Source organism: Cricetulus griseus, chromosome 5, assembly GCF_003668045.3.
Source record: "Cricetulus griseus strain 17A/GY chromosome 5, alternate assembly CriGri-PICRH-1.0, whole genome shotgun sequence".
In the NCBI taxonomy this organism is placed as follows: Eukaryota; Metazoa; Chordata; class Mammalia; order Rodentia; family Cricetidae; genus Cricetulus; species Cricetulus griseus.
Genome location: NC_048598.1, coordinates 16,049,803 through 16,077,634, shown reverse-complemented (window position 1 = coordinate 16,077,634; position 27,832 = coordinate 16,049,803). Strand labels below are relative to the sequence as shown.

Here is a 27,832-nt window from a genome sequence, read left to right as displayed (position 1 = left end):
AATAAAAATACTTCAGTGAAAAGACCCTCCCGAAGATCCTACTGATCTCTGCCTACCTTGTCACAAGCACTGCATGGGACACCACCCTCCTCACTAGCATTACTATGAACACAAGAAAAACAACACACAAAACATACTGGAAATATCTGGTTCTTTTTAATCAGCTATTGATGGTTATAATAAAATAATTTCAAGGGACACCTAATTTAAACAGTTATAGTTCATGGAAGGATAATCTACAGCACAATATAAAGCCTAAGGGCTAAGTAATACCTCTTTATTTTCAAGGGAGGAAAGATGAAGGCATGATCAGAATTATGGCTGACAATTGGCAATTAGGGTTCATGTGGGTACTTATGGGTCATTTTATAGACATACCGGCAGGCACAATGTTGAAGACCAACCCACTGTTCTCAGAAATAACAGTATACTTAAAAAATAAAAACAAAAAAAGAAAGATATACATTTGAGCTCGTATCTGAAAGCAAAGAAAAATATCCACCAAATATCACAAGATTTTTTTAATAATTAATTTTTAACATTAAGATTGCTATTGTAGGGAAACATCTCTTTTTGAACACTAAATTTAAATGTTCATTGTATTAAATAATTGTAGAGAGAACTAGGTTCTGCATTCTATACAAATTAAAGGTCCCATGAACATACTCCCCCTCCCAACCAAAGCTCAGTTTTACAATGGTCTCAGCAGAAAATAATCAGTTCACAATTTAAACAGAATTAATAGCATTACAAAAGTTGACAGAACCCCTATCTTTTCTTTTTTTTTCTAACAGCAAAGATTACAATGACAGAACTGAATGATCAGAATGTAAAAATATCTGTGCAAAACTGCATTAATTGTTCTCACCATCTATTTGGGATAAAAACTCAAACACGATGACAATAATGAAGAAAAACTGCACTGGAAGTTTTAGATTTCAAACAACAGGGATTATACAGTTACTGAACACGGGAAGGAACTGTGGCACCATGAGCAGCAGGAGCAACAGAGGCGGCGGCCATGCCAGCTGAGAAGCTGGATGGGAGGGCGCCAGTCTGTCCATGACAGCCGTCTGTCAGAGACTGCAACCAATGCCAGCTTAAAACTCATTCCATGTCTTTATTCTTGAATTTGCAGATAATAGAGAAATGCTTAAGTATTTTCCCTCCCTCTCAAGGAGTGTCTCGTGCGCTGCTGGCAATCCTTAGAAGAGCTGAATCATGGACTCTCTGGATTTACCTACACCAATCCACTTAACTGGAAAACAAAACAAGAGATGAACATCAAGTCCCTTGTGACATTCAGCTTTGGGATGAATGAAGAGAGAAGAGTCCTGTTGTATTTAAAAAATAGAGTTTCAAAAAGTAAAGTATCAAGTTTTGCTCCAATGTCATTTACCAGTACTATGCAGGATTGATATGAATTTAAGTCAATATTATTCTTAAAGGCAGAAATAATTAATACTGAATATCTTTGATCTCACAAACGAAGTAGAACTATGGGTACAGTCCTGTTAGATAATTTAGTGTATAACAGAAACCTTTTAAGGTGAAATAAGAAGATACCCATTAAAAGGTACATTTTGAGAATCAAAAGAAAAGGGTTTCTGGGGTAGTCAAGATAAGAATTCTTCCATGGGGGCTGGAGAAATGACTTAGTTAAGAGCACTGACTGCTCTTCCAGAGGACCTGGGTTCAATGCCCAGCACCCACATGGCAGCTCACAACTGTCTTTGGCGCCAGTTCCAGGGGATCTGATACCTTCACACCAATGCACATGAAATAAAGTTTAAAAAAAATTTTTTTTTTAATTCTTCCATGGGAAGCTGGAGAAATGGCTTAGTGGTCCAAAGTACTTGCTGCTCTGGCAGTGGAGCCTGGTTCAATTCCTACCACAAAGTCATTCACAATTCTTATTCTGGGATCCCTAGTGCCCTCTTCTGGCTCTGTGGGCACTGCACGCATGCGATGCACATACATTATATATATATGCAGGCAGGCACACATAAAATAATGAATAAGCCTTAAAGAGTCCTTCCATGTAATCATTTTAGCATATTATAAACAAAACATGATTTGTTATCCTTTATATTAAGAAACTTGCTTAAAACTAAAAAACTACAAACTGTGTTAGAGTACTTTTTATGTTGTATTCTAAACACAACAAAAGTGTACAGGAAACACTGTCATCTTTAGACAAAGTGATTTGATTTTTTTTTTAAGCCATTAGAAAATTTGGTTGCAAATATTTCTGCTTCAGGTTTTTTTCTACAAGATTTCTTGTCATACGTTATTTCAAAAAATGATGAAATAGCTTCATTTTTAGTCTTTATGATTTGTAAGTATGCCATGCAGAAATACATAGTGTGCTCAATTTTGTATGTTTTCATTTCTGCATCACAGAGGAATTACTATTGCCATTCAAGAATAATTTAAATTTATAAGTGTCTCAATTATGTTCTCAATAAAGGTGAATTCTATGTCAGAAAGAGGCAATCCTCTACTTTTTCTCAGTGTTGCTCTTTCTGTCAGCAGCCTGTCCTTATTTTCTTCTAGAAAGGTCTAGCACAGACGAACCTGACTAGAATGCTGTTGTAACTATACAGTATTTACAATTCCTTCACCCCTAGTGACTATGACAGTAAAAGCATGGTCCAAATTAGCAGAGACATAAATAATTTAATAAGAGTTCCTAGTAGAAAAGATAAGCAACATCAAAACTACTCTATAAATTTTACATTAAGATGTATAGAAATAGCTTGACAATTTTGAACTACACAGCACAGCCATAGGAGTGGCCTAGTACAGAGGTGGTTCAGGGAATGACTGGTCATCTCTGCCTCACAGCTGTAATTATTTGTAGAATTCCTGGGTTCCCCAATATACCGGCAGGAGAATCCTTTATAGTATTGTATAGAGTTCATTAAGACTCAGCTATTTATATTTCAAAAACTTTTGACTAAAAGCCATTCGCATACATGTTTGCTAAGGCTGACATCAAGGTGGGAGAGACCCAAAAACCATGTCTGAAATGAATCATGAATAAAAACAAAACACAACAGAGACAGTGTAAGTACATAATATGTTGCATGTGGAAAGTATCTCCCACCTACTTTTTCTTGTCTCTAGTTCCCATCAGTGTAAACAAAAGAATGAAAGGAAAAAGCAATCACGTAACAGAAAGGCCACCTAACTTCATCATGCCCAACCCTGGCCATCTTGCTTTATGTATGCGTTATATCTATTTCTCATTCTTTGGTTTGTGTTTTTTGTTGTATTTGACAGGGTTTTTATTATATAGCCCTAACCTAGCATTCTCAGGAATCCTCCTGCCTCGCCCTCCCATGAGCAAGGACCTACATGAGTAAACCAATTCATTCTTCACTATTACTTTAAATTTCTTGCTAATGAAATGAGCTGCCTAGTTTTATGACAACCTAACACAAGCAACAGTCACTGGAGAAGAGGGTGATACTCAATTAAAAAAAAAAATGCCTTTATAAGATTGGTCATTTTCTTAATCAGCAATTGATAGGGGAAGGCCTAGTCCATTTCAGGTGGTGCCAGACCACCTGAGCAGCTGAGTAGCTGAGCAAGCCAGTAAGCAGCACTCCTCCATGGCCTCTGCATCAGCTCCTGCCCCACAGGCTTTCTGTCCTGCCTGAGTTCCTCCTGCCTTGAATTTCTTCAATGACAAACAATGATATGAAAGAGCAGGTCAAATACACTCTCTCCTCCCCAAGTTGCTTTGGTTATGAGGGTGGGGGGATGGGCATGGGGGACGGGAGAGAGGATGGGACCAAAAACCAAACAAACAAAACCCCACAAACTAACAGAAAAATTAAAGACAGCCGCTCAAAAAGTGTTTACCTGGTATTTGAAGCTCATCTTCAATAAACCGAACATAATTTTGGGCATTGACAGGGAGCTCCTTAAATGTCCTTGCATTAGATATATCTGTGTTCCATCCTGGGAGAGTCTTATACTGAACTTCCACTTTATTTAAGACTTCTTGGTTCGCTGAAAGTTAAGAAGTATTATATTATTATTAAAAGAGCTTTGAGGGGCTGGAAAGATGGCTCAGAGGTTAAGAGAGCACTGACTGCCCTTCCAGAGGTCCTGAGTTCAACTCCCAGCAACCACATGGTGGCTCACAACCATCTATAATAAGATCTGAAGCCCTCTTCAGGTGTGCAGATATACATGGAAGTAGAATGTTATATACATAATAAGTAAATAAAACCTTTAAAACAAGAAATCTAAAAAAAAAACTTTGAGATAGCAGTAACGACCAGGACATAATATATATTTGACTAATTAGTTTCTAAGTAACTATCCTAAAATGTTAACAGATGCCTGTTTTTCTGTAAGAGAAACTGGAAAATGACAGAAAATTATTCTTCATGAATATCTAGTCTCAGGGTCATAAAACTTCCCAGACTGCCAAGTTTCATTAAGGTTGTCAACATTCCTTCAACTGGTATTTCCTTGGTGTTTAAGGAAAACTAACCTGAAAAATCAGCAATCTCCATTTCTAAATCTAGAAGTATTTACTAAACTCCTGAGTAAGTAAATCCTGTGACAAGATGGGCCTCAAAAAACTACACTGCCTCCAAGTAGGCATCTCCTTCATCTCTTAACTTCAGACACAGAGCAGTTAGAAAAACTCATGGGGCTTGAAGGATGGAGTGAGTTCATGTACTGAGAAAGAGCATACAAGACTCAAGGGTCTTTTCTTCCCAAACTTTCTCTCTTCCCCACTTTTATGTTGCCATAGACAGGTCTTGTTATATTGCCCAAACTAACTTTGAACTCCTGGGCTCAAGCGTGCCTCCTACCTGAGGCTCCTAAGTAGCTGGGCTACAGGCATTCATACCATTCTATAAGTTTAAAAAGATGAAACCTTGAAGCAGCATCTTTCTTTTGAGTTTAAGTACATGTTTGTGACCCAACTCTGAAATTAATACCAATTTTGAACAAAATGTCAATATATCTGCACTATGAGTAAAATAAAAATTAAGCCTAGCGGGCTGGAGAGATGGCTCAGGGGTTAAGAGCACTGACTGCTCTTCCAGAGGTCCTGAGTTCAATTCCCAGCAACCACATGGTGGCTCACAACCATCCGTTATGAGATCTGGTGCCCTCTTCTGGTGTGCAGATATACATAGAAGCAGAATGTTGTATACATAATAAATAAAATCTTTAAAAAAAAAAATTAAGCCTGGGAAAGACAATCTTAAAAGTAGCAATTACATATTACACATATTACACATTAGTTAAATGATAATATTAGCAATCTTATAAACTTCAGACACAGCCAAAAAAAAAGTACCTGGGAAATGAGGTATGATTTCCCCATCTAATTTGTAAGCAACGCCAACTTTGATTTCTGTAAACATATCCAAAATATCCAACTTGGTAAGGGCCAACCTGATTTTGAAAGAAAAGACACTGTTGAAACAGCAAACTTGTGACCCCCAGTCTAACTGATTCAGGAGAAAGGGAAAATTCATGCAAAGCTCAGCGCTCCAAAGCAATTCTGAAAACTGGTTAGGATTATACTTGAAAGCGTGCCACACACAGAAGACCACATGGATGAGGACCCTGTATTAACACACAGTCTTCATAAAACAGTTACTTTCTAGTAATTACAGTCTCACTAGTGGCTTCACACTTGCTCAGCTATCTTATGAGGGATGACTTGGGAAGGCCGCCTAGAGTTAAGGATGCATTTTGTGCCCCAGGGACACAGCAGAACGCATTGTTCCACATAATCACAAGATATTAGGCCCATTCCCACACATGCTACCATTCCCAACTGTTCACTCTGCTCAACATCACCTCCACCCTTCTGGTTAGAAACTGACAGAGTGAGGAAACATCAAGGACCTCTTCGTGATACATCAAAGTTTCCCGAAAACTGACTTGAAAACAGGATTTTAAGGGGAAATCTGTGGAAATTAGATAAAACACTAGGTTTGGGATTCTGGTTCACAAATCTTGGGTTTTGTTTGTTTAAAAACAACAAAAAAACTCCTTTTACTTGTTAGAAGCTCAGCCTATTAATGCAGATACAAACACATTTACTTACACATAAAATGCTTCGACTTTACTGAGTGTCTCAGTGAGCACAACAGTATGCCTGCATTTCACCTCTCTTTCAAATGCCCATAGTGGCAGTGATACCCTGACCTCGATTTTAAAGATGATGAGACCGAGACTCAAAAAGGTGAGCATGTCCAGTCACATCAGCACAGCGCGTGAGTCCATGTCTGATCCAGGTCAGACACTAAGTGTGCGCCCCATCCCCACACAGCATTGTCGCCTCCTGTGTGCACACTGTCCATCACCTCCTCCCTGCCTACCCATCTCACGGCCCTCTGTACACACACACCAGTCAGACACCACTGCCATTCTTCCTAGAGCCCTGGGCATCCAGGAAAGTAACTTGGGTATCTCTTCCTGTATACTTCCTTCTATATCTAATTCCACTTCTAAAACTATGAATTTATTCTGGAGGCAGAGGAGTGAAGCTTTTCTGTTAGGGGACTCGCAAGTTTACTTTCTACAAAATCAAACCTGTGGTTATCAACCGTCTACTATTTCCTGAAACACAGATTCTGAAGAAGACTCACGCGGTAAACCCGTTGATCATATGGGCGTATTTGAGTAAAACAAGGTCCAACCAGCCGCATCTTCTTTTCCTCCCAGTAGTTACTCCAAATTCTCTACCCCTTGTTTGTAATAACTCTCCAATTTCCTGTATAACAGAATTTGTAAGTTAAAATATCAAAGCTGTATAACTAGGGAATTATACTAGATTATAAAACAAACAATTATCTCTTGATATGTATCTTTCATGAAATAAGCTGGAGACAGAAATTCCATGGAAATGACATTACTTGGAATATATTCAGTTTTGATTTCATTTTTACATTTTTAAGCTAATACTTTTTACGTTATATACAGGTTGTTAGTATTCAGGCATCTGCACTGGCCTGTCCTTGGGGTTCTGACAGGACACGCCCTCAGCTGCAGCCACTAAGAGCACCACCTGTGCACATTCACTACCTTCCCTGATAAAAGGGCCCTGCCAGCCGGACAGTGATGTCACACGCCTTTAATCCCAGCAGAGGCAGGAGGATCTCTGTGAGTTCGAGACCAGCCTGGTCTACAGAGCCTCTCTTTCTTTCCCTGTCTGCCCCCTCCTCCCCTTCCCCATCCCCCCCCCTTTCCTCTCTCCTCTCTCCTGATGCTCCTACTCCCAGAGGCTGGTCTCCCCCTTCCCTTTCTATGGTCCCTTCCCCTAATAAAAAAATCCCCCTGCTTGAACCCTGTTACATGATGTCTTTCCCTCTCGTGCTACTTTTCTTAAAAACAACTAGACCCTATCAGTAAGAACAAGTTGTTATGATCTCAGAAAAAGGCCCATGTGTTGCAGGCTTGGTCCTCAGCATTTGGCAATAGAGAAGTGACTGGATCATGAAGACACTAATGTTATCAGTGGATTAATCCATTCATGAGTGTTGCAGGATATTTGATCACTGTTTGAAAATGTGCCTAAGGGACTGACTGGTTTAATAAAGAGCTGAACAGCCAATAGCTAGGCAGGAGAGGTTAAATGGGACTTCTGGGCAGAGAAACTCAGGGGGATGAATCTAAGCAGGTGGAGAAGCCAGTACAGAATGAAGGAGAGGTAAAGAGCCACTTGGCAAAATAGAGATTAATAAAAACAGATTAAATTGTAAGAGCTAGTGGGACAAGCCTAAACTAAGGCCAGGCTTTCATAATTAATAAGTCTCTGTGTCATTATTTGGGAGTCTGATGAAAAAGCTTGCTACAGCTAAGTTCCTAGCTGAATGGACTATGGGAGGCAGGGTCTCGTTAGAGGACCTGGTGTGCCCTTGCATATCGTCCTCACTTGCTGCGTCCCAAGTGCCATGAGGTGAGGGGACCAGCCTTCCCACTCCATGCCCTTTTGCCCCCATGTATATCTTACTACTAGCCCAAAGACACACCACAGAGTAACCATGGACTGAAACCATGAACAACGACAACAAACACGATGAATACATCTTTCTTCCTTTTACATTTCTCATGTAATTTTCACAACAAAGGAAAAGCTCATGAGCAAGTTGTTAATATTTAAACAAACCTAGCCAATCATTCCAAGAAGCAAAGTTATAAGGTTTTCCTGAAAATGATAAGGCAAACACATCAAATGACCCTTGTGAATGAAGAGAGAGGCAGAGGAGTCTATTAAGGTTGAGATCAGGGGAACACGATTTTTCTTTCATGCTTTAAAAATCAGATTACTAAGAAACGGCTTACATTGTCTTGCTCTGTGGGAAAGGCACCAATACCAACTCTAGTGGTATAAGCTTTTACAACTCCATATACTTCACCAACATTTTGAGGTGGCATACCCAAACCTGTACAAACACCTCCAACAGTACAGTTTGATGAGGTTACAAAAGGGTAAGTTCCTACAAAATAGAAAAGAAAAAATAAAAAACACTAAGGTGAACACATATACACATACACTGTAAAACAGAATTACATTAAGAGCATGCATATGAATTTACTTCTGTATCTGATGGACTTGACCATAATTGTCACTGCCCTCTCTCAAGAGCTCAGTGTCCTAGGCGTGATCCTCTTTGTCTGTGACAGGTTAAAAATGCAGATAGGTAGAGCTTTAACTGCAGCATTTTAGCTGTAGAGAACCCCAGAGTATGTCCAGTTGCTAACTTGGCTTATAGTGCGTACTCACTGTTGTAGAAGAATTTTATGCAGAAACCCACCTACATTTTGATCGACTCCTCAAACAAATGACTCCCTGGTGGACATACTTAGGGTGCAGCAGGACCCTGGGGCAACAGTAATTTTGTGGTGTTCAACACTTCCTCAGCCTTTGAACTCTATTAAGAGCAACCCTCAAATTACCGGAACAATTATGAGGGTGCATTTTTCTCCCCTTTATACTTAACTACTCAACTTTCCAAATTATACACTCTCTTTCCAGATTGAGAAGGCATATTTCAGGATAAAGGGGTAAATATATCTATTATAGAGAAATACATTCTCTTTACTTAATTAGTTAGTATCCAAAGCTAATGAAATGTCAAGAAGCTGAAGAGCTGGCTCAGCAGTTAACAGCACTTGCTGCTCTTCCAGAGGACCCAGGTTTGACTCCCAGTGCCCACATGGGGGTCCAATGACACCAAGGGCTCTGCATCATGTAGTGAACAGCCATTCATGCAGGCAAAACACTCACATATAAACAAAAAATAAATTAAAAAGACAAACAGAAATGAACCCAGAACTGTTAACAGCATAAGAAAGAACATTTAGATTTATATATATTTATATATATCAACTAAGACTAAGGAGATAGTCATCTTGGTAAGCTTAGTTTAACCATGAGGATGGAGGGAATGCTGAGCCTACCAGAAAGCCTCATGTACAGAATGAGTTAACATACACAGGTTTGTCTAGATCTTCAAAAACATGTTTAATCCTAATGTCTATTTATTTTAAAGATTTACAGGGGAAGATTGTCCCCAAATTGATCTTATCATTTTACAGTTCCAGAGAAATGGGAACTGAATAAATCATGAACCAACTAATAAAATTCACAATCTACAGAACTCCAAACCCACAGAATCCAAAAGATTCTATTTTTCTAATGAAATGTAACTTATACTGTGCTTGCCACAGTATTCCTTGCCACCAGATGACAAGCTATCTCATTCCTGATACAAACGCTAAATGCACTATTTATAACCTCCTTAGTGCTAACATTAATATTTATATCTAAGTACTTTGGACTCAGTCAAACTCCCTATGAATCATATCTCACTTACCAAAATCAATATCTAACAATGCTGCATTTGCACCTTCTACCAAGATTTTCTTGGGTGGTCCATGGAGGGCCTCATATAGGAAATAAACTCCATCTCTCACCATCGGTTTAATCCTTTCCATATAACCCTACACAAAGACAAAAACCAGTTTCCATGTGCACTAATACATTATAACACAGTCAAAGTGTAGACTACCTGACCTCGGACAGTGGAAACTGACAAATCTGAGCAGAAGGCACTGGTGATGGGGCTCGCTCGCCCCAGTGCAGCATCTGGATAAGCTCTGGTCTCTCAGAAAAGAGTGATCAGCAGCAGGAGGGCTGGAGATGTGGCTCAGGGCAGAGTACTTACCTAGCATGTGTGAGGTCCTGAACAACATACACACACAAGCACTATAACATTTAAAAGTTCTGTATCAACTTCAATGGGAACAGAGCAAAGTACTCACTTCATATAAGCTAGGTTTCAGGGAGAATAAAAAGAACTGTCTGTTTATATTAGATGGCACTTTGACATTTTTAAGTTATTTGAAAAGCTGCATTTATAATCCATATAACCAACAATTTTCAAGTTCAAATCAGAGTGACAACAAAATGTGGAAAGAACACAAACTACACTGGCAAGCATGCAAATGTTAGTGATGAGTGCTGTCATTCTTCTTTATAGTAACAGCATCATAATTTGCCATCAATTGATAGTATCAAATACTAACATGACATGCTAGCAATGTTTAACTTCAGAATTCAAGTAAAAATATAAACAAGAATTTCCCTGAGGGCTGTGGAACGTACACTGCAATAAAACCTGATTTCAACTCTGGGCACTAAGAATGCCAATTCTAGAAGCTACTTACCAGGAGCCCATACATTGCACCCACTAATGAATGTCTGTCTGGCCCTTTCGTCTTTAATCTCTTACTTATCCATACATTTCAGTCCTCTCTGTGTGGCTAAAATGACTCTGTAAAGTCCTTATGTGTCAACACATGTCACTCAGGAAAATCTTGTTTCTCTTGTTGTTTCTTTTTCTTATCCCCCCCCTCCCCACCCCAAGAATGGCCCAGGCTGGGCTCCAACTCAGTAAGAAGCTGAGGATGAACTTGAACTTCTGACCTTCCTGCTTCTACCTCCCAAGTGCTAGGATTGCAGGCATAGGCCACCACACCCAATTTATGTGAATCATAAGCAGACATAAGGCCTGCAACTACTCCAGAATGACATATGATATGTAGATTCTTACTCAGTTCTAGTAACAATGTTGATACTTGTAAAGAAGTAACCACCAGGCATATAGGAAACAATGTAACATTTACCAATGATTGAGAAGCCTTCTGTTAGCAGGCACCACTGGGCTTCTTCAGTAAAGTTATTTGTCTCAGAAACAAATGCTGAAGAAACTGTTTATCAATCCTAAACCTGCTGACTTTACAAGTCACTACACGTCCTTTCTTTACAGATCTACACATCAGTAGTTATGTGTGGTTTCCTCATAATCTAAATCTGAACTTTCTTCTGTTCAGAATTCTCCAATAGCTTTCCACTGTCTCCCAAATAAAAGCTAAGTTCCTGCAGGTGCATCTGAGACCTATGATCTAGCTACTTTCACACACCATTCCTTTCCCATCTAAACCAGACTGTGAAATCACACAAACATGCTATGTCCAAGAATGACTTGTAAGTTCTTTCACTAGTTAATACACAAAACTGGAATGTCAGTTTGGCCAATTAGTGTTTAAAAGCGCATCACTTAGCTAAAAAAAAGCATTACCTTAAGTTTCTGTAATTCACCTTCAATGTCTATCTCCAAAGTAGGGTATATAGATTTGTACTGGTTAGCTAGAACTTTGAACCTGAAAAATACAGATCATGGCATTAACTACCTTAAAGAATACTTCAGATAATATCATTCAAGTCAAGTGATTTCTGTGCCTTCTAAGTGGTCTTAAAATAATATTAGCTCTGAAACTGAAGTTACTTTCATTTAATAAAGGAGATAAACGTGAATAAATTATATACTTAAAATACATTTTTATGTCGGGCGTTGGTGGTGCACACCTTTAATCCCAGCACTCGGGAGGCAGAGGCAGGTGGATCTCTGTGAGTTCGAGGCCAGCCTGGTCTCCAGAGCGAGTGCCAGGATAGGCTCCAAAGCTACACAGAGAAACCCTATCTCGGAAAAAAAAAAAAAATTATGTTTAAGACAATATAATTAAGGTGACATGAGTAGTTGGAGAAGAAACAGAATAACTAAAATCTGAAAACAGAAAAGGTGAATCACATTCTACTATATAAAAGTATGAAAGGAATGGTCTACATGATATTCTAGACACTAACAACTGATCTCTAGGCCCTTTTGGTGTAGTTGCCTGCCAGTGCAAACAATCACTACATTTCCCAAGGAAACCATTCTATAGAGAATAGGTCGGTGTAGCATTTCTAGTTTTGAAGATGTGCCCAAATAATTTACTAGGACCTGGAAAGGCTATTGGGGTCCCTGAATCTGAAACATCGAAGATGAGATCCTAGGACATGGTGAACACATCAGTATTGCCACACTGGGAACATTTGCTGTCACAGAAAACTAGTCCTCAAGAACGATATTCTATCTTCTTAGGACATAGTCTTACATCATCATCAGTTATTTGTCACAAAGTAAATCTGATTACTGGTGCTTCAATTTTGCACTTGTCTTTAAAAATGTTTTTGTTATTTTAAATTTTGAAAAAACAAGTTTGTTACCTCTCAGAGAAGCCATCAAAGTCAGAAACAAGATCGCACATTCGAAGTCCACTCCGAGCAGCTTTGGAGGAATACACTGGGCCGATGCCCTTTTTTGTGGTACCCAAACTTCAAAACAAACCAAAACAAGCTTTAAGTTACAGAGGGAAGATGTAAGTCTGCGGTCAGATCTTTCCAAAGAAGGAAGTTACATATGATTCTGCTATTTATGCAATTTCCTACAAGCTTATTTGCATAATCTAACCAGTTTTCTCTGAAACCTAAGTAAAATATTCTTATCTATCTATTCTGGGTTTTGTTTTGTTTTATTTCTGGCTCAGAATTTATACCTAACGATGTAGATGTGTTCAAACTATATCAAAATTTAAAATATGTATGTATATATCATACTTTTTTCCTGCTTGTTCTTGTCTCTGCTGTTCCTGGATGCCATCAGCTGCTTGGTGAAAATCAAATACTGAAGAGAAACCAAACAAATCACAGTTGTTATTGAAACAAAGATAACATGCAAGATAAAATATTCTACATCAAATTACTAAAGCTAGAAATCCCTCCAACCTTGTTTATGACAAATCACATTGATATATTTCTAAAAGTATTAATAGTAGTTTACACTTGTGATTTCAGCACTAAACAGGTTGTGGCAGGAGGGTCACAACAAGTTTGAAGCCAACCTGGATTAGTGTTTCAAGAAAGCAAAGAGGAAGAAAAAGAAAAAGAAAAAAAAAAGGGGGGGGGCAATTTTAGAATATCCTAACCTAAAATTCAGTAAAGTTCGAACTACTACAAAGGTACCCTTTTTTTTTGACAGGACAAGGTTTTTCTGCATAAGAGCCCTAACCATCCTAGAACTCACTCTGTAGACCAGGCAGATCTTGAACTCAAGAGATCTGCCTGCCTCTGCCTCCTGAGTGCTGGGATTAAAGGGGTGTGCTATCAACACGCAGCCAAAGATAATATGGTTTTTTTTTCTTCTGCATCTTCAAGTTCTGAACTCTAGGGATTAGGTTGACACCTCTTCCTCCCTAGTCCCGAACATCCATTACCTTTCACTACAACTATGCTCTAACCTGTGCCACTTTCCACTCTTGGACATGGAATCCAAATTCTTTAATGCATTCAAAATTTCTTGCCAAGACACAAACAACTTATCGAATCCTTGTCTTTGAAACAACTCTTAGGAAAAACTACTTACATGGTAAACACTCTTGTGCTCACATCAGCATCCCTTGCAGTCCTTGGCTACAACTATAGACTTCTATGCAGTGTACCTACAAGCACCTATATGCACACTCATGTCAGAAGCCAGCCTTGGCGACCCCCCATGCCTAGCTAGCCGCCAGCTAGTCTAGCATCCCACCCCTCAGGTTCCGGGACCTGGCCTGAGAAGCAACTAACACCTATTCCTGAGATTCCGGATACCTGCCTGAGAGCAATTAACATTCATTCCTTCCCCCACCTCCTTTTTCTCTGCTTCCTCCTTTCTCTATTAAAAACCCCTTGTAATAATCAATAAAGGAGACAGTGACAAAGATCCTGCTTGGTCTGGCTCTTCTTTCCCAACCATTATTTTCAGGCTTAATCCACCTCATGAATTACTGGAGCCCCGAGGGCCGGGGCACACTCATACCCCTTACACAATACTCTGAGTCCTAGGACAATGTCAGTTTGCTAGTGAATTTCTGTACTAGTAAGTACTCAAATATCTATTGACTCACTACATAAACAGCTCACAGACATGCAAGCCTATGGTTTTGGTTTCTCAACTTCTAACTAAAGTTTACTTACTTTTTTTAGACAACTTTATAATTAACAGACCTTAAAACTCACCAGTTTTAGGTATACAATTCAATGATTTTATCATATTATGTCATGATTTCTTTCCACCAATTATGTTGTTACTTCCAACTAAATTGCTAAGTAGAATGACTGAGTTCTCAGAATTAGTGGCAGCATGTCTGTTTCAAGACAGAGTTTCTCTGTGTAGCCCTGGCTGTCCTGGAACTCATTCTGTAGACCAGGCTGGCCTCAAACTCAAAGATCCCCTGCCTCTGCCTCCCAAGTACTGGGATTAAAGGGGTGCACCACCACCAGCATTAGAAGATATACATTAGTTACATAGAAACTAGAAAAATGTGATAAAACCTGGACAGACACTGACTGCCCTCTCACAAGCCTTAGCCTGCAAAGCTATGCAGAAAGTGTTGTTCTCCTATCTCCTATGCCCTGCATGGCAAGAGCTTTCTATGGCCACCAGTCTTCTCCGGCATGCCTGGTGAGAGCTTTGAAATTTCTGTACACTAGTTACACTACAGAAGCTCAATTTGCAGTGAGTGAATCAATACATGTCTCAGTACCACACAAGTCGGTAAAAGAGTATCCTTAAAATTATACTGGAATATTACATAGCAAATAACAACTATAGGATGTCAAAATAATGCTATTTTTAATAAACCAATATTGGAAAAACTCAATCAATTTTCACCAATGGTAAAGGGGATAAAAGTTTTGGCATATTCATAATAGGTAACAATTTTTTAAAAAGAAAAACCTTTTGCTTCAAGTAGCAATAACAAGAGAATTGCAACAATTATAGGCAGAATGTTCAGTGTAGGCCAGATGCAAAAGATAGTACAAACTGTAATTTTAAATAAAGTTCCAAATGACAGAACTAATCTACAAGAGAAGTATGAGCTGTGGTCACCTTTGATCAAAGGTTACAGATAATGGCTCAGAAAAGTCACCACAGCAATTTTTCCAGGCGCTTAGAAGCCTTTATCATTGAGTATATTACATGCTTTTATGAATGTTGTATCATGTGGTATACATGTGTATCATGTTGTACTTCAAACTGCTCTCATATGATTAGTTTGTTACCATGTTCCTATCCTGTTGCCCAGACAGTAGCCTTTCAAAATTATTTCAGGGACCAGAGTTATTCTTAAGAGTTGTTTTAATAAACACTAACTTAGCAAGTCAGTTATAATACAATTGAAATATTAGAATATGCCATACAATTTCTTCTGCATAAAAAGCATCTGCATTTAAATTCTTATTTTCCATTAACAGAAAAGTTTAAAAGGCAACTAGAAAACCACAAATAAATGTTTGACAGAAAGCAGTTGAAGTGTATTATCAAAAAATTAGTTTAGTACCCTGACACAAAGCTACTGCTCTCCTAGGCCCCAGGAAGCTATTAGTATAATTAGAACAATGACTTTAATGGTGTAGAACCTTAATGCCTTCCAATTACTTTTGATTACTCTCTCTGAAGTTGTTTTGAATATTGCTTTTGTTTTCTACAGAAGTCTAGACATTGAAGAAAAGAAAAACTACCTTGAGAATTTAGTCTAATTGTTTTTTAAATGAAAGGTAACTGTATACCCTTAGCAGTTTCATTAGCACCACTGTAAAAGTATTGATATAGGTAAATTTGGCTGAGTTTTACTTATCTAAGTATTTGATATTGGTAATTACCCAGCACTGTCTACCACTGAACTATACCACCAGCACTATATTTGAGCTTTATTAACACAATGCTGTGCCATGACACATTCATTATATATTTGTCTTACATAATGTGTTCACTACTATACGATAAGCTTCACTAAAGGATTTTTTTAAATATTGTCTTTCTAACACTCTTGAATCTCCATGGTCTGAGACCATGTCTAGCACAGGTAATGGATACATGAATAAAAGACAGACACCAGCAACTCTGTACTTGAGACGCTTACAGTATTTACCCCATTTATTCATTTCTCAGGCTACTCTGAATAAACATCTCTCTTATTACCAACTATGTCAGTAGGGCAGGACAAAAGATGATTAAGTTGCTTAATTTTTTTAATTAATAAAAAAAAAATTTAGCCATGAAGTGGTGGTGGCACACACCTTTAATCCCAGCACTCAGGAGGCAAAGGACTCTGAGTTTGAGGCCAGCCTGGTCCACAGAGCAGGTTCCAGGGCAGCCAGGGCTACACAGAGAAACCCTGTTTTGAAAAACAAAAACAAATCTCTTAGATTTAGTCATTTTACTTTATGTGTTTTGCCTACATGTGTGAATAGTACCCAGAGGTAAGAAGACAGCAACAAATCCCCAGAAGTGGAGTTCCAGATGGTTGTGAGCCAACATGCGAGTGCTCACAATCTAATCTGGCTCTCGGCAAGGTAATACTCCTAAGCCACTGAGCTGTCTCTTCAGCCACTGCTCAACTATTTTTCAAATTGCACAGCATCTTTATCATCTTAAAATTTCTTTTAAGCAAAAATATTGACACTGAAGTTTATACCATTATATTGACATGGATTATATGACAACAACAAAAAAGGCTGGACAAGCAAATGGAGGCATGCTAGTCTAAGAACCTTCTGAGATTTTATCCAATGGTAGACTGTTAAGACAGAAGGGTGAGAGAAGATCACATACTTGCGGCCAGATTGGAATATTATAGTGAGTTCCAGTCCAGCCTGACAACTTAGCAAGACTTTGATTCAAAGCCAAAAAGAAAGAAGGGTCTTTATGACACTAAGCACCATCTCACCCCCAGCACCCTTCCTTTTCTTCCCTGGCAGTCTAAAGCACTGAAATAATTCAGCAAATATGCAACCTGTATTCTCAGACAAAGAAATGAACTTAAAGCATTTGTGTAGATAATCCTACTTTGAGTTTCTGAAAATATCAAAGTATTCTAAATGTTGTATCTACTCATACCAAGTTCAGAATAAGGATAAGCATCCCACTAAAAACAAACCACACAGTATGCTATTGATATAAAAATGTCTTACAATGATAGCACAGAATTGCTCTTCTCAGACTTTATAAGAACTTCATGGTGAACAATGTAATGGAAAAAAAGGACATTCATATTAAAAACTGTATGTTAATTCAGTACAGTTTTCCTCAAAAAAGTTCTTTTACTTTTACTTTATTACTGCTTGTGTAACATGCATGTATGGGCACGGATGCCCAAGAACTCGGGTCTCGGGTCATCAGGCTCACAAGGCAAGCACTTTCACTGGCTGAGCCATCCTGCCACTATTTTAGAGTTACTGAGGTGATGCACAAAGCTCAGATTCGAGGCTGTTTTTTTTTAGTGACACTGTTACTTGATTTCCATTTTGATTGAGACCTTTTAAAGAAGAGAACAATGCTAAGATTTTGCAGCTACTCAGGACATAAACATATTTGAATAGATTCAGGGCCATACCAAAATTCTCTATTGATTTATACCCCCTCTTTCTCTTTTCGGGTTATCATCTCTAATCATGTCACTGCTCATTAATCCTATTGGTTCAGGAATGGTAACCAAGAAGAAAACCCACTACTGGTGACAGATGAAATTAATTTTAAAAGAGCAGCAATTCATCGCATCACAGCAGTCATCTTAAAAACCTGACTCAGGTCAAATGCACTCTTACAGGAATGCTAACATGTACAAATAAATGCTTTGTATTTTGCTACCACTTATTTTTAATGACTAAAGATGACACACAATACTGCTTATGCTACTCATCAGCTTAGTTACCCTAGTCTTCAGAAATAGGTGTACTTCAATCTAGTCCTTGTCAAATCAAACAAACAAACAAAAAAAAAATCAACATCTTATGTATTTTATCCTCGAAACAGTCCATAAACAAACATAAGAAATAATTCATTTCTAAATGCTTTCACTTGATACATTCGATTAAAAGGCAGTTATAAATAAATACAATATGGCCTCCATACCAATATGAGCTCTGTCTGATATGATAAGCCTTTTTTCCCAGCCATCCAGACCTAGGAGAGAAAAGATACACTTTATCAAACATTTTGTGTAACCATTTTTAAGACTTAATTTCTTTATGAATAGAATGTTTTATAAGAGTGTTTTGACTGAAGCACTCATGTTTGTATCTTTTCTTCTGCATGGAAGCATTGAGCTTATCAAGTTTGTCACTGGTCCTAACATACAAGCTCATTCATGCTCTTATCTCCAAATATTATGTTCTAAATGTCTCAAGGCAGTCACACTCACATAAAATACTCCTAAGAACCCCCAAAAAGAACAGCAGGAAAATCTTTTCCTGGACATAGGGGTGGGGATCAGGTACAGAGCATGGGGAAAACTCAAGAGGAGAGAACTGGTTTTAATAATGGTACCCACCCTCCCGAAAGAGTTATAAAGAAATCTAACTGGGCAAAATAATGATTTCTCCAAAGTCTTATAGATTACTACACTTAGGATATGGAATGGTAATGAAATAGATGCACCTCCCCATGTAACTATGAGTTACCAAGAGTAGGGGCTGTGAGCTTTCATACCATGAGGGGGAAATGACTGTTGGAGGAATAGACAAATCCAAACAGGTAGTTTCCTTTATTAATTAGTACATTAGTAAGTTACATGTGTTCGTAGGATAAACTGCTTTCAAAACTAACATCTGGGTATTAAAACTGAGCTAGAAAAGTTGTCCAGTGATATAGCATTTGCCCATCATATGCAGGCACCCAGCTTCAATCCCCAGCACAAAAGTTTCAAACATTAAAAAAAAACATAAAGCTGGACAGTGGTGGCACACACCTCTAATCCCAGCACTCAGGAGGCAGAGGCAGGCAGATCTCTATGAGTTCAAGGCCAGCCCGGTCTAGTGCTACTTCCAGGACAGATAAGGCTACACAAAGAAACATAAATACATAAATAAGAATCTGTTGTTACCTTTGACAACATCTAGTTTGATTCTTTATAGACTAAGGGGTGGCCTCTTCAGCAGAGCACTTAAGGTGCTGTACTCAAGGAAAAACCAATACTAGCAAGCTACCCTACAGTTGTTTTTGACACGTAAACATGTATTCTAAGTTGGTTTAGGAAACAGTCTAAGGGAAGAATTACAAAGAAACTGAATAAATGGATTCAGCAAGTGAGGTGCAGATATCTCATTATCATTCAATGTGATGAGTCAGACAGAAAAGGGAGCCATTGCAAGATTAGTCAATGGGATGAAAAAAAATGGTAATAACACATTTAACAAAAATAACACATTACATTTAGACTCACTCATTCATACCTTTTCCCTTTTGAACATTTTTCTCAGCTTCTTCGAACAATCCAGGAAGATGAATTACCACTCCATTTCCTAAAAGAAACAAACAATCCTCCACCTTAAACACCTGTAATTATAATATAGACATACATATAAATGTTAAAATGTAGACATCTATAATAACCATTTTGAACAGAAGAACAAGTTACATTCATTAACAGGACATTGCATTTTATTAAGGAATCACCACAAAAATTATTCAAAGTTTATAATATATACAAATGATAGGGGATATAAAACACTAAAATTACACTGAAAACAACCTGGAATATCTTTGAAACAAGTGGACCATGTTCCGAAAGAAGATAACAGTGCTTCTGAAAGAAGTTAACACATGGTCTGGACCAGTGTCTTTCAGAATCACACTCTGCTGTGGCCACAAAACGAATTTAGTGTGCCATGAACATTTTTAAACAACAGAATACAAATCATCAGATTACATGTGTAAGGGTTCAGAATGAAATATATATTTTCATAGTCAGAGCTGAAAAGTCTTTGGAAAACTGACTTGGTGATCAGAGCTTCTTTACAGAATGAAAACTACAATGCTCAGAGATGTTCGCAAAGTGAACATCCTGGGAACTCTACTGCAAAAGGCCCGGAAGGGTAGTCAGCAGTCAGAGGCTCCGTCCTACACAGTATCATGGTCAAAATTAGTGACCCATCAAAACTATCTGGTTAGTGAAAATGAAGTCAGTTTTATAACAAAAATATACCACAGTTGTCCCCAAGGAGTCAGTTTAAACACTCACCAATGAAGGCAGTAACGTTTGGGTTAATTATTCCACTAGGTAAAAGATGAAAGTCATATTCCACAGAATCTACAACAACTGTGTGGCCAGCATTATTTCCTCCCTGAAACAGAATAAAGGAGGAAATTGGGCCTGATAATAAATATAGTAAATAGTTTAACTAATTCATACTACGATGTCAATATAACCCAAGGAAACCCAAATGTTTCACACACACACACACACACACACACACACACACACACACACACACACACATAATCAAGTTACTAAAAAAATTATAAACATTTGGTTCTTTCCCTGCTATAACACACTTGAATGATTACTCCGAAAGGATCAAGAAACTGGTGAATTCAGATTTCTGGAAGGCAGGAATTTGCATTCCTTTTTATGAGACAAAGGGTAGAATTAAAAAAGCTCAACTCATCTAGTTTGTTAAGGTGTCTTTGGCCCTATATAGGACATGTATCATGACTGTAACTATTCATGATAATTTACACACACAGACACACACAGACACACAGACACACACACAGACACACACACACACACACACACACACACACACACACACAGACACACAGACACACAGACACACACACACACACACACACACACACACACCCATCCTACGGTGAGAGTCAGTTATTCTAAACTGCTATAAATGCTCAGGTAACACCGATTGTTCTTTGAGTGCCAAGCGCCTCCGGATCTGGATTTGCATTCTTAGATGGATTTAATTTAATTTACAATGTGCTCCCAGGTAGCTCCCAGTACTGTCCTAAGACCTTAGTTTACAAGTCAGTCTTGAGCCTTTAGTTAGTGACAGATCCCTACAATTTTCTCTATCTATAAGACACTGGACCAAGGAATCCTTAATCCTTAGAATTATCATTGAGAGCCATGGGAAGATTACTAAAGTTTATGCCTACATGGTCAATAAATAGTAAAATGTCAAATATCAAATTACAAAAATTAGATGTTAAATACAACAGGTAAAGATTCAGATTTAAAGTGTCTATTTGTATGCTAACCTAAAATATTTATGTATTGTTTATAAAATGCAAAATTCATTGGCTTGCAAGCTCAGGCAACTGTCCTCACACACAGATACTGATCAAATGAAGAAGTCAAATACTTTAGCAGACAGTAAAACAATGAGTTTCTAAATAGGAGCAAGGCTGCCCATGACCTCACCCTCCCACTGCAAACTATAAGAGGAGATGGAGACACTTCTCACGCAACTTTGTGTGCTACATGCCCAGATGAACCTCAAATGAAATATACCAACTTGTTTATGGCCACACCAACCTTGAACGTGCTCTACTTTGTCTCCCAAAAAAAAAATGAAGAAAAAAGAGGTAGTATGAGCCCAAAAGTACTTTACTATATAGTATGTGCAAAGTTTTTCAGAAAATCCTAAATTTGACTGCCATACATGACATTTTATAGTAAATGCCAAGAATAAATGCAAGTTAACTATACAATAAATAAATGAAAGAAAAGCCAAAGACTACTTATCAGCAAACATCTCACATAGTAAATATCCACTAATAGATTCATGTTACCAGTCTTCTTTGATTGCTATTCTTACATTAAGTTAAATATCTAGATGCTGGTGTGGTACTTTGAATGAGAATGGCTCCCAAGGCTTATATGTTTGAATACTTGGTACCCAGTTAGAACTGTTTGGGAAAGATTGGGAGGTGTGGCCTTGTTGAAGAAGATATGTCACTGAGGCAAACTTTGAGGTCAAAATAGAGTGTGATTCTTATAATTCTCTGCTTCATGATGAGGATCAATATGTGAGCTCTCAGCTGGTCCTTCATTCTGCCATTATGAACTCCAATCCTCTAAAACCGTAAGACAAATTAAACATTTTCTTGTTTAAGATGCTTTGATCATGGCAATAGAAAAGTAACAAAGACAGAAGTTGGTACCAGGAAGTAAACTATTGCTGTAACAGACCATGTGCTTTTTTTGGAAGAATGTGGAAGAATTTGAGACTCTGGACTAGGAAACAGTCGGATGCTGTGAGCAGAGCTTAATGAGTCATCCTAGTAGGATCCTGTTGAGAGCTATACAGACTCTATGTGGAGGCCCAGCCCAAGAGGTAAACAATAGTAGCAACTGGGCTAGCAAGCATTCTAGTGAAATTTTGGCAAAGACTATGGCTGCTTTGCCTAAGAATTTGCCTGAGGCTTAATTGAAAAGTAATGAACTCTGAAACCATAAACCAAATTAGATGCTTTCTTTTACAAGTTGCCTTAGTCACGGTATTTTATCACAGCAATAAAAAAGTAACTAAGGCAGCTGGAGGCCCAGCAGTTAGGAGTACTTGTTCTCTGTACCCACATGGCAGCTCACAACCATATACAACTCCAGTTTTAAGGGATCCAATGCCCTCTTCTGACCTTCACAGGTACCAGAAAGACGACGAGTGGTACACAGCTATACATGCAAACAAACACATATTCATAAAATAAGCAAATCTAAAAAGAATAAAATAACATCTTAGTCAAGCATTATGACAAAAGCCTGCAATCCCAGTATTCAGGGGGCTGAGACGAGATCATTAAATTCCAGGTCAGCCTGAGCCACAGAATAAGACTCTGACTCAAAAAACAAGCAAGAATAAGTATTTTTTAAATTGCAATAACTAAATATTATAGCAAAACAAACAAAAACAAAAAAACCTCAGAACAAAAACTTCATGTTTTCAAAGCAAAAAAGCAAAGTTTCTAGTGAACCCTTTTTGGCCTTTACAAAAATACACAGCTAATTTCCACTGTTTTTTTTTTTCTAGACTTGAAATAATAATTTGACTCCAAACAATATTTGTTCCAAAAAAAAAGAGGTCTACAGTACATTAGAGTGTTAAAAATATTTTATGAAGAACAATCCTGAATTTTCTGGATGTTTTCATCTGTCTTGTATACAAAATTAACTCCAGGTTAGCTTTAAGATTGTGTTCGGCTCCCTCTCTCCCCTTACTTTACAAATGGAAGTAAACATGCCCTGGCCACAGTATTGATCTAGACAAATACAGTAACCCAATCTGAGCCAATTAGCTTCAGAAAACCAGGATTTGAAGTGCTAAAATCCATGAATGCTGCTGAGATAGATCCCTGAAGCAGCCCTGGCCATCCCCTCCCCCACCACACACACATACACACACACCAGACAAATCTTCACTTTGCTTATTACAGTTTCTTTCCATTGTCTGTAACAAAGAACACACATGATTCAGGAAACAAGTCCATTACAACATAGTAAGTATACCCCTTGCTCTTGGAGTTCACATCTTGCTCTAGCAGTAAAAATACAAATAAGATTAAATGCTGAATTTTAACATCATTTCTATGGCATCCAGTACAATACTTTAAAGCATGGCACTGCAGGATACAGGGATGCAATAACAATACTTAGTCATCTTGTTCTCAGACTTTCAATGAACACCCTTTCTTCCTAATTGGATTTTAAAAAGTCAGAAGACAAATGATTTGGATATTTTTTTTCTTTCTATGCTCTTTAAAAACAAAGGCCACCAAGACCAATTTTACAAATACTTTTACAAATATCTAAGTTTCTAATTTTGAATTCTAATGGTCCTAGGGGGGTTAAAAGGGGAGGGGAAGGGGGCATGGACAAGGAATGGGACACAAGGACTGAAAGGAAATGAAATCAAGTCTGCAAAAGGACTCCACTCTTAGCTTAGTTTGCTATCAAGCCTTCTAATCCCTCAAGTTACTCCCCTCTTTTTAAACCTCTGAGTTCCCGAAGTGACAGAGATGAAGGCAACCTCTTGGGGTGTTATGAACACAAAACAATGGTATCTTCTTTTACAACAGCAAAAGCCCAAGTGTCAAGGGCTAACAATTTCATGCAAAGTCCCTTGGGCACTTCTCAGACCCCTTAGGACTCTATGTCTTTATTGTTTGAATACATGGACACTATTATACAACAGGGCTCAAAATGAGTGAAGGAATGGGGTTTCCACTATAGATTAGAGCAAAAAGACACAATGCCTCAGACCCCATGCCCTTGAACTGTTCCAGAAACCAAAAAGGTTTCTTGTCTAGTGTTCCAACTTAAGAACCTGGCAGTCTGAGTCAATAAGTACTATCAGTGATACTTTCTTGGTACTGAAGCTTTACTTTTCCAGGTGAACAGTTTCACTAAATCTAATGCACCTGTCAACCCTTTTAAACACTAACTTCAATTAGCTGGTGGTACCAAAAGCTGACTATTAAGTTACTACTAGTACATTGATTAAACTATTCATCATAGCCAGATACACTAGCTAGGAAAAGAAAATACATAAAGGCATCTGCATTACTTTTTAGCAATGACATCCAAGTGCTTGGGCAATCTTTGCAAACCTGAAAGCATCCACTTATCCTTTCACCATTATGGTTACTTTAGGTTCAGACACACAAATGTGAAAATGATGACAGCCTCGGGTTTTGTTTCATACCTTTAATTCCCATTATGGAACAACTCACAATGAAAGCAGGGAACAGCATTGCCTTGAAGGTCTTAGTGAAGAAGTTTGGACTCTAAGTGCCAAATTCCAGCATCTAGTTTTACCTGATCATTGGCAAGCCATGGCTGCCAGGGTAACCGAGATCACCAGCCTGCCTTTCTCTCAGACCATTAAATAAGGCTGGTACAAACTCAGTTGCTACTCAACAAAATAAAGAAAGCAAATAGAGTGTCTTACTGGGGGAGAAGTGTAATAGGTTTACTAACAAGCTACTTCTGTGCTGTTCTGTCTCCACACACTACCACCTTCCTCAACGCTGCCCTGGCAACAAATCCGTTTACACAGCAGTGGTTTCCTAGACTAGGAGTTTCTTGTGGACACAAGCTTAGACATTCTGGCATTTCCATTGCAGAGCTAAGTGTTGTCCTGTAGATACAAAATAGGTGTTTCCTGGATGAATCATCAGTCTGCAGCCAGTCCTCTACTTATGATTCTCCTTTCCAAAAAAAAAAACAAAAGCAAACAAACAAAAAACCCATATTGATCTAAAACTAAAGGCAACACAGCAGTAATGGCCATTCTTTGGTTCACGTCCTATAGACAGACATATTTATCAACCTGGAGGACCTACACATTTATAAATAAGTATGATCCTGAATTGGAAGACAGGCCTTAAGTGCTCCAATGATGAGATGTCAATAGCTTTGCACCTATTTCCCCCCCCAAAGGGTATATTATTTATTAAAATGTATAGTAGTTAGAAGAAACATCAGCCATAACCTTCCTCCCTTTAAAATGACATTTCATATGTGACAGAATTATTTTGTGATTCTAATTGAAGTATGGATACATTTTATATATTGATTTACGTATCCATATATAAAAAACACTCTAGAGAACTGATGTTTATTAATAAATGTTTGACTGTATACTTAATTAACATATAGAAAAAAATGTAAGGATTATATAAGTAGTAAGTAAGTTTATAAGTGTGGGAAGTCTGACTGATCACGTATTTGTCTTCTCCACTAGCCTCAGCTAACACTTGGAAGCCAAGCATGGCTTGCTTCTCCACAATTACTTCTCCGGACATTCCAAAGGCATCAGGTCAGTCTTGGTAACAAAGTAACACCTTCAGTCTACAAACTGATCCTATAACCTTTTAAAGGTAGTTATACTGAGAACCTTTTGGATAAATGCTACAATGGCTACAGGGGCTCAGAATATACAATGAAACTGGACCTGTGAACTATTTCTAAGTAAAAAGTCAAGCAGGCCTCAAACCCACCCTTCTATTCAGCAAGAGTTTAGGCACTTTTCTAAGTCTCTAGTTCAGCACACAAGATCTGACTTTAAAAGTAAATGGTGAAGGCTGTGCTTTGGAGCATTTCCTATGGCAGGCAGTGCGAGTCAGGGGTCCATACCGACACCTTTGAGAGCACTGTTAAATATGCATGCTACCAGACAAGGTGCAGGGACAGAAACCCGGGAAGGAATAATGGGTGCTAAGGCAGTAGCTGCTCCCATGGCTAGCTCGACTTAAGAGACAGGGTAGGTGTCTGCAGGCAATACACAGGAAGATAACCCAAGTCAAAGTATCTAGCTTTGCACAGACCTGCTTCTGCATGGGATTCAATTTTAGGTAGAAAGCTTCCCACCAGGTCCCTTGACTAACGTAAACCGCCTGCATATCAACACACAAAACCACATACCTTCAGGAAAAAAAAAATGCTTACAACCTAAACATGCCGCCGTTAACTGCAAACACTACATCTTGTTTTGAACATGGGTATTGCTCATCTATTTTGAATTCTGAAACTAGGAGACAGTTTTCTGAGAGCCTTCACAAAGGCCTTGCCTCTAGGCTGCTTCAAAGCAAACGACAAATAGGGAAGAAGAAAAAGAAGAAGAAGGAAAAAAAAAAAAAAAGCTAACACTGAAAACCACGTGTGTCCGGGTAGGAAGCACTCGATTTCCCGAAAGTCAACTTTTTATGTTGCCGAAACACTGCAAAATTTTCTAAATATCCAATTTGAAATCTCTGTAGCTACTTGTCTCACACTTTTCAACAGAGTAGGGATTCCTTCTTTAGGGTCCCATGAGATCTCCCGTAAATATTAATTTATGGGATACAAATAAGAATTTAAAAAAAAAAAGAGAGAGAAAGAAAGAAAGTGGACCCCAACAGTCCCAAAGCTCCGTAGCGGAACCTGATGTCAACAAAGTGGATGGCAGGAGGAGAGGCTCTGCGTGCCCGGGGCCTGCAGCAGGTGGGGCAGGGGTGACCCTCCATTTCTGGGAATTTCGGAAAAAGGACCCTCCCTTGGCCGCCAGGGTGGGTGGGCCTCGCCGGGTCCTCACCGGGTCACAGCCGGAGAAGGGAGCAGGCCTCGGGCGGTAGCTCCCTCCACTCCGCCCCGCAGCGAACCGCCAGTGCCGTCCCCAGATCCCAAAAGGCAGCTCCAGCGTCGCGCACCCTCCAGGCTCCGCCAGAGCCACCCGGAGCGTCACCCGGGGCTCCGGGACGGGGTCCCCCGCAGCTCCCAGCCCCAGGGGCGCGCCTCAAGGTGACACGTCCCCGCGCCGGGCGTCCCCGCCAGGGCCCGGCTCCCCTCACCTGGCAGCGGCACACGATGTCGGCGTCCTGCGCCAGCAGATCCACCACCTTCCCTTTGCCCTCGTCGCCCCACTGCGCGCCCAGCACCACCGTCACCCGGTTCCCTCCGGGCGGCGCCCTGGGGCGGCCGCAGTCGCCGTTGGGCAGGGAGGCGGCCGCCGGGTTGCTCTCGGAGATCGACATGGCTCCCTCCGCTCAGGCCACGAGCGCCGGGACGAGACGCGGCGGGCGAAGCGAGCGTGAACCCAACTGCTGCGCCGCCGCCAGCCACATGCGGAGGAAGAAGGAGC

At 39.1% G+C, this 27,832-nt stretch overlaps 1 protein-coding gene across 1 annotated transcript; it reads right to left on the bottom strand.

The window, feature by feature from the left end:
- Positions 1-1,190: 1,190 nt before the first annotated feature.
- Adss2 (adenylosuccinate synthase 2) lies at positions 1,191-27,832 on the bottom strand. Its single transcript, NM_001292059.1, has 13 exons — positions 27,543-27,832; positions 20,440-20,542; positions 19,652-19,720; positions 18,333-18,383; positions 12,995-13,061; positions 12,605-12,712; positions 11,634-11,715; positions 9,867-9,993; positions 8,332-8,486; positions 6,636-6,760; positions 5,333-5,430; positions 3,871-4,020; positions 1,191-1,258 (listed from the first exon to the last, which is right to left on the bottom strand). The coding sequence occupies exons 1-13, from the start codon at positions 27,723-27,725 to the stop codon at positions 1,206-1,208; spliced, it is 1,371 nt and encodes a 456-aa protein (NP_001278988.1). The 5' UTR covers positions 27,726-27,832; the 3' UTR covers positions 1,191-1,205.

Excerpts from the sequence above, each read along its gene's own strand:
- Adss2 (NM_001292059.1), bottom strand. The coding sequence starts at position 27,725 with ATGTCGATCTCCGAGAGCAACCCGGCGGCCGCCTCCCTGCCCAACGGC. Across the intron at positions 18,384-19,651 it reads AAATGTTCAAAAGGGAAAAG|GTCTGGATGGCTGGGAAAAA; the intron begins GTATGAATGAGT and ends TTTCTCTCCTAG. Across the intron at positions 8,487-9,866 it reads ATTGTTAGATATTGATTTTG|GAACTTACCCTTTTGTAACC; the intron begins GTAAGTGAGATA and ends TCTATTTTGTAG.